This window comes from Rhea americana, unplaced genomic scaffold, assembly GCF_003343005.1.
Source record: "Rhea americana isolate MKP2758 unplaced genomic scaffold, rheAme1 scaffold_108, whole genome shotgun sequence".
NCBI lineage: Eukaryota > Metazoa > Chordata > Aves > Rheiformes > Rheidae > Rhea > Rhea americana.
In genome coordinates, this window is record NW_028185128.1 from 2,479,601 (window position 1) to 2,492,703 (window position 13,103).

At 35.9% G+C, this 13,103-nt stretch overlaps 1 protein-coding gene across 2 annotated transcripts in view; it reads right to left on the reverse strand.

Moving 5' to 3' along the window:
- Positions 1-1,532: 1,532 nt before the first annotated feature.
- Positions 1,533-13,103, reverse strand: part of KATNA1 (katanin catalytic subunit A1) — an 18,756-nt gene continuing 7,185 nt past the window's right edge. For both annotated transcript variants that reach the window (XM_085310717.1, XM_085310709.1), the window contains 8 exons: positions 11,202-11,385; positions 9,912-10,033; positions 8,920-9,025; positions 8,422-8,580; positions 7,109-7,235; positions 5,416-5,550; positions 5,018-5,144; positions 1,533-1,877 (listed from right to left, as the gene is read on the reverse strand). In XM_085310717.1, the coding sequence (XP_085166843.1) occupies positions 1,679-1,877; positions 5,018-5,144; positions 5,416-5,550; positions 7,109-7,235; positions 8,422-8,580; positions 8,920-9,025; positions 9,912-10,033; positions 11,202-11,385 (1,159 nt within the window). In that variant the 3' untranslated portion in view covers positions 1,533-1,678. The remainder of the gene's footprint in view (positions 1,878-5,017; positions 5,145-5,415; positions 5,551-7,108; positions 7,236-8,421; positions 8,581-8,919; positions 9,026-9,911; positions 10,034-11,201; positions 11,386-13,103) is intronic.

Below are 13,103 nucleotides of genomic sequence, written 5' to 3' on the forward strand. Positions count from 1 at the left end.
TTGCTTCCGAGGACTAAGTCTTGTGTACTTTCCCCTTTTAGCCAGGCATCTGATTCAGATGCACTTAATTATGAGAAGGTTATTATTAAGTGCCTCTGGCACTTAACTCTGTCCTTTTGAAAGGAGAAGGAAGTTCACTTTTTTCTCTTGGAGATCAAAGCCTCTACACTTGCATACTYACCTGAAGTTCCTTCCTCCCTAGGTTCACCCCATCAGGTCCGCCAGGGTATTCAGAAGCTCTCAACAGTATCTGCACCCCCAGAACATCACTAGAATGTCCTGTCACCATACCAATGCTGAAATTCCTCTTTCAATGTGTCCAGCTACTCAAGACATAGGGGTGAAGTCTAAGAACAGTAACAAGACCTTTGTAACAGCGACGTGCGCAGACCTGCGCGCTGATACCCATTTGCCTTCTATTCAGACTGCCAGTTTTCCTTTTCATTCTCATTTGTCCTTTTCAGCGGCCTTGCAGCATTTAAAGAGACACTTTAGCATGAACTCAGCAGCCACACTTCTGTACTGCATCTATCAGCTGAAACAAGTCTAGACATACCTGGTTCACAAAGTTTCACRAATTTAGCTGTAAACAGAACTACAGCCACCTGGCTCTGGGGTGACATAGTAGAAGAAATGTTTTTGAAACGCAACAGGCATTTTAAAGGAGATGGGCAGAAGTGACAGAGRTCTCAGTTACTATGACCTGCAAAATCTAAAATTATGACTTATGGTCACTGTCAAGTTGTTTAAGAGAACTGTTTCTACATTCCACTTGTAAAATAATGCAAAAAGAGGGTTTGAACTGTAAGTCAATTGTAAAACCTGTAAATCATGAACTATCAGCAGGCCTCAACTGAACACAAACATAGTAGGCACATTGCTTTTATCAGTATAGTCTTGACAGTAAAAATACATARTGTAAACCAGAACTGTAGACTGGTAGGTAGGGGACTAATGTTTACAGTACAATACAAGGAAGAGAGAAAAAAATCAGAAGTAATTCTGAGAGAAAATGGAAGTTTGCTTGGCATTACGAGTAGACTACACCGCTAGCACGTGACTGCACCACTGCTAGCTGCAAGYAATTAGTCTACTCTGATTGGACATTTTAATATTACTTAATAGATATCATTTTCCTGTGATAAGATTACACCTTGCTTAAACTTAAGTTAATGCTAGTAACTGAGTGGTGCAAGGGCTGCTGTTCTAACTCTGAGCCTTTGTACAGATTCTTTAGTAATGCATTAGAAAGAGTTTAAGGCTAGAATTCTCTAGGATCAACTAGCAAATCTTCACAACTCCATCTTGTTCCTACTATTTTCCRGTTCTTAGCATCCATCAGTCACTTAGCACTGCTAGTTTCTTTGCTGTTAAGATGTAGTTATAATACCAAAACTCTGACACAAAACTTAGTGAAAGTTCTAAATTTAAGTCATAAACTCTGAGGATCAAAGCAGATTCTATCAATAATTTCAACATTTAAGAAAGAGATAAAAAAACTTCTAAGCTAGTTCAAAAAGAGCTTGAGAGAATTTGCATTTAAAAAAATTTATTTAGCTATCTGTTGCTCTTAAATTTAATTACAAAAGTTAAAAAGAGCACTCAGTGCACTGACACACTACTTATTACTTGTGAAGCTGTTTTAAGACGTAAGGTGGCTTCTTCAAGATAAGACAACTCAGCATGATCCGAATTCAACTATCCATTTTTCATATTTCTCAATGTCCGCAGCAGATACAGATTTAGAAACCTTTTTTAAAGCTATTTCAAAGTCTTCCATAGTTGTCGGCATGTGCATTTCATCTCKGGAAAGATTTCTTATTTCTTCTGGTGTCAAGCCTTCAATACGCCTTCTCATAGCCATCAACGATGCATCTCTAATAGAAATGCAAGAAAGTTGTTCAGTAAGAGATGGTGGTTCAGTTGTTTACGGGGTTCAACGTAATATTCCAGTTAAGCTGCTGTATTCCACAAGATACAATACAAAATTGTAACCTTTYGCAGGAGGATCTCCTTGATGCATTTACAGCCCACATTAACATGCTATCTATATTTTTCTAACATTAACTTATACTYATTGGCTCTTTGAATAGCTATCATACTAAATACAGAAGCAGGGCAAATGAGGTAAAGATTAACTGATTTATCTAAGATCACTCCATGCCTATGATGCAGCTGCTGTATTTGGCATTCTTAAACTGGAACAAGACAAAGTAAAGTTTTTCCYAACATGCCTTTCTACAGGAAGAACTTGCAGTTTATTTTCCTGATAAAGGAACTTTTCTCACTCTCTCCTATCCATGTCTTCAGGAAGAGTTGTGTGAATACCTTATACTTCTTCTAGGAAGATTCACAAAGACYATTTCAGCATATTCTTTTTCAGGTATTCTCAAGTGACGATGCAACTGACAGATTTTATSATGAATTTACCAAATAATCTTTGGCAATTAAAAAGCAGAATACAATAACTAGAAGTAGACACTTCAGAACAATATAAAATAAATTGCTTTGTTAAATTGTCTTAGCCAAATGATGCTATGCTTTGCTGTTATATCAGCATTTGTCAACTAAAAGCTGGTATTATACAATCTGCAAGAAAAAAGTCCATGCAACTARTTTGTCTCAAGTCATCATTTACCAAAATGAAGCACAGCTGCCACTTTCTTCATTGAAGTCATGTTGCTGACAGTCATTGCAACATCAACTGTTAGCRCTCTCTAGAATGCACCATTTGTGCTTGGAGAAGTACCAAAACCATACTCAGAAATAGGAAAATATCCACTGGAATACACAGTGAAAGCCAGTTCCGTTCCAAAGCCCTTTCAACCTTCACATTCTGTTTAAAACAATGACTCAAAGGCCAGTTAACACTGATATTTAATATGCAATTTTAATATTTCCTGAGTTTTTTTTCTTCTTTTTTTTTCCTAAGTTTCACTGTCATCTTTCATGTTTATATGCTAACTGTAGTAACCACATTGTTAGCTCTGACTGATTTTTACTCTAGCACAGCAAACTTAACATTTCACCTCAAATTCTTCAAGGTAACAGAATAATTTGAGCAAATCAGGGCTCTTGGCTCACTTTTTCCCAACTTCTGCTAATGTAACTAGCAAGTACTGTTAYGTTCTTCAAATTTGTTCTACAAATACTGTGAAGTCTGTCTATTATAATGCTGAATTATACAGGAATACTTTTAGATCAGCCATACATCTTTTTGTCTCAATATAAACKAAAGTCTTGTATAAAATCCACTTTCCCTGATATCATTAACATAATGTAAATATACACGCTATTTGAGTACTTTTATTTGCTARAAGTCATGCATATCCAGGTCCCAGTTTGTCTGGATTTCTAGTTGCTGCCAYCTCAGTCATTTAGGACTGCCACAATTGAAAGATCCATTTAAAATATACATATATTATWTTTCCAAATAGGCTTTGACTAAAAAATAAAACCCAACAATGTACATACAAATGAAATTCACTCAAAAATGTTACAAGTATTCTGACTTCTAAACAAGTGTATTGGTATCCAGTGTAGCAATAATTACAAATAACTAACGTTTTTATCTGGAAAAGCAAACAGACTGGAGGARACAAACTGCAGCTAAAATGCACAAAGTAATAGGCCAATTAAACATGAAACTTTTACCACAGAGTCCTTTCAAAGCACAACAAACACCTAAGCAAAGGCTAAGCAAACCACCATCACAAATTCATCCTATAAATCTACAGTGCTATACAGATTTGTTCTATCTGTATTAGATCAATTATCATATCACTTTTTCTAAGCACTGTGAAACTGTGGCGTGCTAAAATAGAGCTTGGAAAGATGAAGAGTAGGGTTTGTTTGGGAAATAGTAGTGAGCCTCCAAGCTCTTAGTTCAGCCTTAAGTGACCCTGCTGATAGAGGAGCCTTTGGTGGCAATTCTGGCTATAGGTTATTCAAATCCTGTTGGCATGCTACCATACAGCATACTGTCCTCTCCATTATGCTGGGAAGTGTTTGCAGGACTGTATTGTGAATTGAGGCAAGACATAGATCTGGGTTTGAGAAAAGCGATGGAGGGATGTTTTTAAATCCAGAACAACTCTCTTGCCCAGTTCAAAGTACAGACCCGCAACAGCTGGGTTGGCACAACTCAGAGCTCCAGCCTTGCATTACCACCTTTAAGGCTACACCTAATATCTGAAAACGTCATATAATATGTACCCATGTAGCTACAACAGTAACATAATAAATTCRAATTTTTGTCATTTGCTGCCAGTTCCATAATTTGCACCCTCTGCAGTGGTGGYAATACAGTTTTTTAGATATAAACAGGATAACTGGTATTAGTTTGGTAAAAAAAACAACTCAAAAACTAGAAACAGAAGGAAAATGGGGGCAAGGAGAGGGCCAGRTAGTATTTTTGGTCTGGTTATAGACTAGCCCCACAAATGACTGTATAAGAACAGTAGTTAGGGGAAGGGGAGAGGGAGGAGATAAAAGAATATTTCAAGTCAGTCTCATCACTAAAGCCAATACGTTAAGTAATTGTACTTCAAAAAAAATATCATGGCACAGCTCTCATACTGTCACACAGTATGATATACCTTTTCTTCATAACGAAGAAGGAGCACCCTACATTTCTGCTTGGTTATTCTGGCCTCTGCCACTATCACCWCCTACTACTTTATCAGAACATCCGTATGTATAACGGCAGTGGAATGACTGCAGCAACTCTACAGGTTAAACTCYCCCAGCCTGTAGGTACTGCTTACCCAAGGGATTTAGTTTATATGAAGGAATGTGGAGTTTTAATCTATATTATGGTTTGATTAGATTACTATGCTGCAACTGCTTTTCATTATATGAAAATATCAKATAGAAATCTAGGTCAACATTAACACAATATTCCACCTATATGTAAATGTCAGTCTATTCTCAACCAACAACTTTAATCTCTATTACTTTAAAAATAGTTTTCTTAAGAGTTTATAGTAGTACCACAAATGATGCAATATTAACATACCTGCATACATTGGTAATGTCTGCACCTGAATAGCCCTCCATTTTCTCAGCTATATTTGCAAGGTCGACATCATCAGCCAATTCCAGCTCTCGCAGATTTATTCTCAGAAGCTCCTCTCTACCTTTTGCTAATCAAAGAACAGAAAATTAATCTATACAACCTGTTTTCTAAAGATAAATAAATAAATTGAAGAGGAGAAGAAGGAAGAGGGAGAAAAGGATTTTGTACTTGTTACAAAGACAATGTTTAAAGTTTAGATTTAACACGATCCTGAATTCATTACATAAGTTTGCACACATTATCAGGAAAATTCTGAAATCAAGTAACCAAAAACTGAACAAATATTTACAGTTTTTATTTTAGTCTTTCCAACCCCTCCTCCCYGCAAATGTTTATACCTGATGGTAAAGGAATGTAAATTCTCTTTTCTAGTCTCCTCCTCAGGGCTTCATCAATATCCCAAGGAAAATTAGTAGCAGCAAGTACCATAACCATCTTAGAAGGATCATCATTTTCAGTAGCCCCTCCAACACCTGTGTTGGAGACAAGAGGAAATAAAACTTATGTTTTGTGAAATTTTATGCACAGAGAGAACAATATCCACAGTTCCACTGTATTAAAGTAGCTACTCTGTTGCACTAGGATTTTAGTTTTGTTTTTCCTACATCTGACAACTAGCAAGAAGAAGTGAGAATCAATTTGATTAGAYGCATTTGCATAGGATGCACAAGATGAGGAAGTTGTTCTCTCTCACAGCTGGAACACTTTCATTGCCRAGCTGTTTACATTTCTGTTACAACACTTAAATTTTCACACTAATGTCCTGTAACAGCATGGGGCAAGGGGAAGGAAGAAGGATGTAGCAGATCAAACAACAACCTCCYCCCCACCAAACACAGTTTTTACTAACAGCCATGCCATAATGGCACTACTCAAAAAAAGTTTCTTTACTTCTGAATTCAGGCCAAACATTTCGCMTACTCAGATAGATTCTTACAAACTGCTGCTGAAACGACTGTTCAGATTTGATGCAATCAAATCGCAATTTGTTACGGGCAGAAAACACACCTCAATCTCTAAAGCACTGTGAAACTGCTGCTGTATAAGAGGGTTACATTTCAGTAAACTTGCTAGCCTCTGCACTTACTGTTTTTGCTTACAGTCACAGGACTGGATGGTGGATAACCCTTTATATCTAATCTGTCCCAAAATTTACAAGTAAAATACCACTTAAGAACATTCAAGTAAAAGGACTTCAAATAGTTGTTACTAATAAAACTAGCTTATGCATATTCTTGAGTTATGAGAATATGGTATTTATACAGTTATTATGGCTCTGCTGCCATTCAAAGTCAAACACAAAAGGGCAGCAACACCAGAGAACACAAAATACACAAACCCTCTGACTTATGGAATACTATGTTATGTGTGTGTGTGTGTGTGTGTGTGTGTGTACACATATATATAAGATTCCTCTATAAGACTACTGGTTTTATCAGTGCACAGTGTTGCCTGCTTTTAAACTTTGTTGTTCTGCTAGATATTAAGCAAATTGTTATAAGTTCACTCAGTATTTTAGCGAGAAAACTCCTATAGCCTCTTCTATAAAAATCTTTGCCTTTTTTTTTTTCCATCTACATATATAAATAAAATAGTAATCACTGTGCTTAACTTCTCCAGGATCTTGAGTTTAAATTGGTACAGGTGACAGTTGTTTTGAATTACTTTTCCAAAAGTCAAGTAAAAAATAGGTGATATGGTAAGAAAAAATTCAGGGGGAGGAGAAAAGGAAGAAGCTATCTTTACTGCTACAGTTGTACATGGGCAAATAATACTTGTCTCCTGTAGTTTTGAAATCTTGTGTTCTGCACTGAATCTTCATTACTCCAGGTGAATAAATACAGTTATGCCAAGAGATGCTTAAKTAATCGGTATCTTTTTTATTTCCTGGCATTTAAAATAGTGCATTTTATGTTTTTACCTCAACTTAAAGTTTTGAAAGGAACTGCATCTAAGGAATGAAATTTTGATCTTTTCTTCCTCCCTCAAGTTTCCTCCAATCCAGAACTCCCCAGTTTTCAGGTTACTTACCATCCATTTGAACAAGCAGTTCTGCTTTCACACGCCTGCTAGCTTCATGCTCCTCCGAAGTTCCCCGGCGACTACAGATAGAGTCTATCTCATCAATAAATATAGTTGTTGGGGCATAAAATCGAGCCTAGAGAAAGCAGAAGAAAAAGCAGAAACAGAAATGGCAGGCTAGTTGCACTTAAGAAATAACAGCATATTCCRAGCTAACTAATGACACATTTATCCCAATGAATCAGCCCGTAAGTACAAAGCAATAACCTATACAATAACCTAACCTTCCCCATCTTTGACCATTTTACACAAATATAGAGCAGCTGTAAATTCATTAATAACATTTGAGCAGAACAGTGTTTTGGCAGAGTCCTATAATCACTAGGGCTATGGCAAATATTTAATAAGGTTATTTCTACTCTGTACAGCTGCCTTTACATTTATGATTGTCTGAAAGCCATCACAGAATGCTCRAGTAAGAACTTGGTTAAAATTAGGACTAATACTAAGCTAGGATACATGCAATTGAAGGACATGTACTACAATATGTATCACTATCAATTTCTGAAGTAACTTTTCAAGAAATGAGTCCACTGCAAAATAATCCTAATCCTTCCAAAACATGAAGGAGGTCAAAGAGAAAAAGGTCTGCTATAAATATAGTTACTGTCCAAGGCAACTGTGATACACTCCCTTGTGTACATGCAGTTTTCATTGATAGGCATGATATTCATCATGCATTCTAAATTCATTTAATGTGGTCAAACCATGTTGTAAAAACTGATCCTGAATTTCCTAACTTTTCTGACTACTGTAATTGCAGCTCTACTGCCCCATCCCTTTTTCAGCACTGGACACCCTAGCAAATACCGCATGTGTACCCAGTAACACATGACAAATCTCTGAGCCAATTTCAAATGTTAYGTGATCTGAAGCCAACTAAGTACTTGATACAATCTGGAAGTCTGTTTATATGATACRCACAACCTAAGTAGGATCTAGTCATTTTCTAGGCAAGATTCCTATATAAGGATTTGCCTGTAAGTATGTTTTATAGCACTCATCAGCTTATAGCAAGCCACCTGTAATATAACAAACTAACTCCAAAAATAAAGATGACCCCTTTTTCAGTTGTTTAAAAAAAAGCTATTCACTAATAGAACAGATCTTCATGTACATGGACAGATCACAAATCCTGAAGTGTTTGCAGCCTGGAAATCTCCTTCATGTTTGTTATAGATCCCAAATTTTTCAAGGTTTCACTATTCCAGAAGTAATTCTGCTTCATTTATTACACTATTTAGTTGAGAAAGTTCTATCACCATTTCAAACAGTAGACGAACAAGTTTCTCAGATTCGCCTCTGTATTTTGAGGTAAGTGTGGAAGAAGAAACATTGAAAAAAGTAGTCTTGCATTCAGTAGCTACAGCTTTTGCCAGGAGGGTCTTTCCAGTACCAGGAGGACCAACCATCAGCACACCCTGTTAAAAGAAGAGACCTCCACTTTTAGGACAGGAATCAGACAACTTCACAATTTGTTTATAGCATACTATTAGAATACTAGATGTAAACTTTCGTTAAAAAGTTGCTCAAAGCTAAGTAAATAAGTACTATTTCTCTCTAGAAGCAATACCAACAACATAGTTGAAGAGTGTATTTATTTTAGCTAATAACTTTATTTTGTTACTATAACCTGCCGTGAATTTTTAATGGTAAAAGTGGAAAAAGTTTACATGATCTATAGAACATTTGTAATTTCTTGTTCCTACAAGACCCAATCTCAGAATCCTACTTATGATCACAGGATCAGATTTTCATACCTTCCACGGTCTTCTAATTCCCTTAAAAAATTCTGGCATCCACATTGGTAAAACTACAGCTTCTTTGAGTAGCTTTTTGGCTTCTACTAAATCAGCAATATCATCCCTGGTAAGAAAAGAAAAGTGGTTTAACTGATTAAAACAGGCTGCAAAAGAATCAGTTCACAACTCAGTTCAATATGAAACAAAGCTGTAAGTTTATTAAATCTTAGAGAWTCCATATGCTGGTCTCATTTTGAGGGCAACTCATAAGACATCCCACTTAYGAGCACATGTCCAAATAATATTTCAGTTACAAAAGGCACCTAGCTAAAGAATTAGTTTCAAGTCTGAAGTTGTAATTTAAAATTCAGTGTAAAAACTGAACAGTATATTTACACATGAAACTGAAATACATGTCAGTTGTCCTACACATAAAAACTCAGTTTTATAAAGCCTTCTTTATTTCCCAGAGATTTTTTTTTTTGCTCATTTAATCCCCATAAAACCACCTAAGCTCAGTAAATTCTGAGCACAAAACTACCTTTGTGTAAAGTTWAATATTTAACACATTTATGTAAAGGCACTGACGTGTGGTTATATCTTATACTGGAAGTCAYAGCATGTCCTGAACCAATTCAAAGGGATCCTATATTGACACAATTTCTCTATTAATTTTTGATCCTTGTGTGTTGATGGGTAGCAAAACATAATAATAAAAAAAAAAAACTAAGAGACTCTGGCAGACAATAGCCTTATTCTCAGCAAAATAGCATCTCATAAGCTTTCAGAATTCTCTTGGAAAAATATGATAAACTTTATATGGCTGGGATAGAAGAAAAAAAGTTCTAAAACAATTCAACTACACAACTTTARTTGCCTATTTAATGAGTAAAGTAGAAACTATAGACATATTTATATGTAGGCATGCATCAAAAATTTAATTCTTATCAACTGTAAGAGGAAAAAGGAACAACTCAACCCCCCACACACCCAACAGTATTCAAACTTACCATCGAATGTTGGGATTTTGAGAAATTATATCTCTTTCCAAAGCTTCTACTAAATCTTTATCATACCCAGTACCATCAAATCTCTTTGGTTCAGATTCTGAAATCTCAGATGTGGATTTGTTCTACAGAAAAGAGATACAGCAGCGTATCAGCTATGTTACTGATAGATTTTTTTTATCAAGTCCACAACAGAATCATGTTTCTAGAAGAAAGCAATTTCAAAGTTATGAGACATCTGTATTACTGTTGCATTGCAGTAGCTGTGGAGTCCACTGTACTTCTATACCATGCCGGTCCCATTTATTTTCTCCTCAGCTTCCAGAGAAGTCGAGGACTACCCAACATGACCAGCTGGGTAGGGAACATTCTGTARAAAACTGGATTAGGTATCAGACTAAGTCACCAATACACTTTTTTTTGGTCCAATATACAAATAGAAAAAAAGGCTTCCATTTGTAGGATGAGAATAGATGATCTGTGGAAAGACCATAAAAGACTAATAAAAAAATGATGGAGAAGCACAGACTGAAACTGCAGAGCAGTAGCTCTACAGTAGACTGAAAACAAGGAAGCCCCATAGCTGAGAAGACTGAAAAAACCCTCAAAACTGTTTGGAGAGCTATGACATAGAATTTAGTATCTTTAGTATGATCCCTTTTTCTGGTCATAACTAAATTTATGAAGGCAACTGCACAGATAAGAATTAAAACACTCACTACTGATTACAAAGACTATATCATAGATCGTTCTCCCTCATGAAATGTATTATGTTTTTGTTTTAAACTGAAAAGAAACTGGAGCTATTACCAGATTTAAATAAACCCATGCACAAAACCCACTCCCTTTAAAACTAAATTCCTGAAAACATGTTTCCTTGCATATGTTCTGGAACAGGTGAGTCAGTCTCAGACTAAAACATGCAAAAGCAATACAAGAACYCACAACAAGCTCACTTCATCTGGCTTTTTTTCAGCAAATCACTACTATAATTTTAAGCAACTACTTCCAAGCTGTAGTACAAAAGTCCATATCTACAAAAAGGGACAACTGACTTCCACTCTTCAGTAAYTCTACCAGATCATTTTTTTAATTAGCTTCTTCAATTAATTCATTTTATACCTTCACTCATCAATACTGTCCATAAAGCAAAGATACCTTACAAAGCAAGATTCAAAGCTGCACAGACTTACGACAAAAGAAACATTTTATAGGCATCATTTTGTCAGATGCTCAATTAGAAAAGCAAGACTCCAAGTCTCCAAAATTTATTCAAACTATTTGCGAACTTACCTTTTCCTCCTTTCCTTTAATTTGCTGATCTTTCTTTTCCCGGCCACGAACTGCCTTCCCTTTTTCGTTAGGATTTCGAGAGGATGGACGGTGAGGGCCTCTGACTGCTGCACTTATACGATTATTGTGACCTCTACAATCACTGCACTGAGCRGACTGACGTTTTCTGGGTCCTGGCGAAGGTCTAGTTAGTCATAACATATGCAAAAAGCCTCAGTGTGAAGTCACTGGAGAGCACTACATAACCATATAAATTGGTTATAAATTGTAAAAGTCATTTTGCTCAAGATAATCTATAGATATCTGTATATATTAATATATTTCACTCACTGAAATTAAAAGTGCCACCAATACTACAAGTTACCAWACAGAATTATGTTGGTCAGAAATAAGAGACTTATTTTCAGAAAGCCACTATAAGTTCATTCTCCCTTTGACACCAGCTCTGGTCTCATTTGCTTAAAACAAGCTCCTAGTTTTGCATATTATATAAATAAAAATAATCCTGGTACAAAGGAGCTTAGAAAACAAAAACAACAGATTTTCTCTTTACCACAGTTATCTTCACTCTTCCATCCAAACGGATTAAAAAGATTTCTCATAAATACCAGGTTTATTTTACTTCCTTCAAAGAAAAACGGAGGGGAAGGGGAATAGAGAAGATCTGGTCTCTCTCAYTGTTGCCTATCATTTTATTGTTGGAGTAGCTCAAAGCTACCAAAAGAATAGCTCATTTGAATCTGAAAGTCAGAGTTACATTTTTAGTTTCCAAGACAAATTATTTTTGTTTTACAGTGAAATGAAGAAGCACACAAAATTACTTATAAAAGTATTTGTGAACACCAATCCAGATCTTTTACCAAGATCCCCTGGGGAGGGGGGGAACACATACTATTTGTTTCATGGCCCCCAAATTCTCTTCTCAGGATTTCCATTTTTAAAAGCCCCTCCACACAAAAGAAAGTCATGTAAAATTTATACTTGGACAGTCTATTMCAATTACTAGATTGCTCCAAGATTCAAACTTCAGAAACACATAACATAYGAATAAGCCAGTACCACAGTTGGTATTGCAGATTTCCATTTTAAGAACTCAGTTTCTTTTCCCATATAATCTGTTACTCTTCAATTAATGTTCTTAATCTTTTCACGTTAAAATCTTTTTAATCTCCAAATAGAATTTCTGTCAACCGATACATTAATAATTAACTAGTCATCAGTATTTAGTCACCTCTGAATTTCACTCCTAAGCTCAATGTATAGGAACAAATTTGTTTCAACACTCAATTCCTTCCTAGATTAGTGAGTTCTGCTTTCTCAAYACAGAAATTTACAGAGATTATTCCAATACCACATAGTCAGAGTTTTCACCATGGCTTTTCATATTACCACAGTACAATACTTAACCAGGTAGTAAATAAACAAGACAAATGGTCCTGTCACTCCAGTCTTCCCCTTTTTATGAATATTGTTTCTTCTCTAAAAAGTTACAGAAAATTAAAAAATTCCTACATTCCAGACCTTATTTTTCTACTAGGTTTTACTAAAATTGGCCATCAGCATTCAAAAGTTATTAGATGAGATAGATGGAGAAACAGTGTGATTGAGCAGGGCTCATTTCTTTCAGAAACGAGCAACACCCTCCCCCCCAAAAAAATCCAAAAAACTCCCAACCCCCAAAACACCATCATTAGAGACTGAAGTTATTAGTCTGTGAGAAACAAACTGTCAAAGGCTCAAGAAGCAGCTTGAAAGTACAGCTAAGCGGATCTAATAATTACTTTCTGCCAAAAGGCATAATTCCATGCCTGCCTTGCATACACTCCTGTTTCCTACCTTGTGCTACACTGGCATTTGTTAGATTCTGTTAGATTCCCCCACTTAACCAGTTCAGGCAGACAA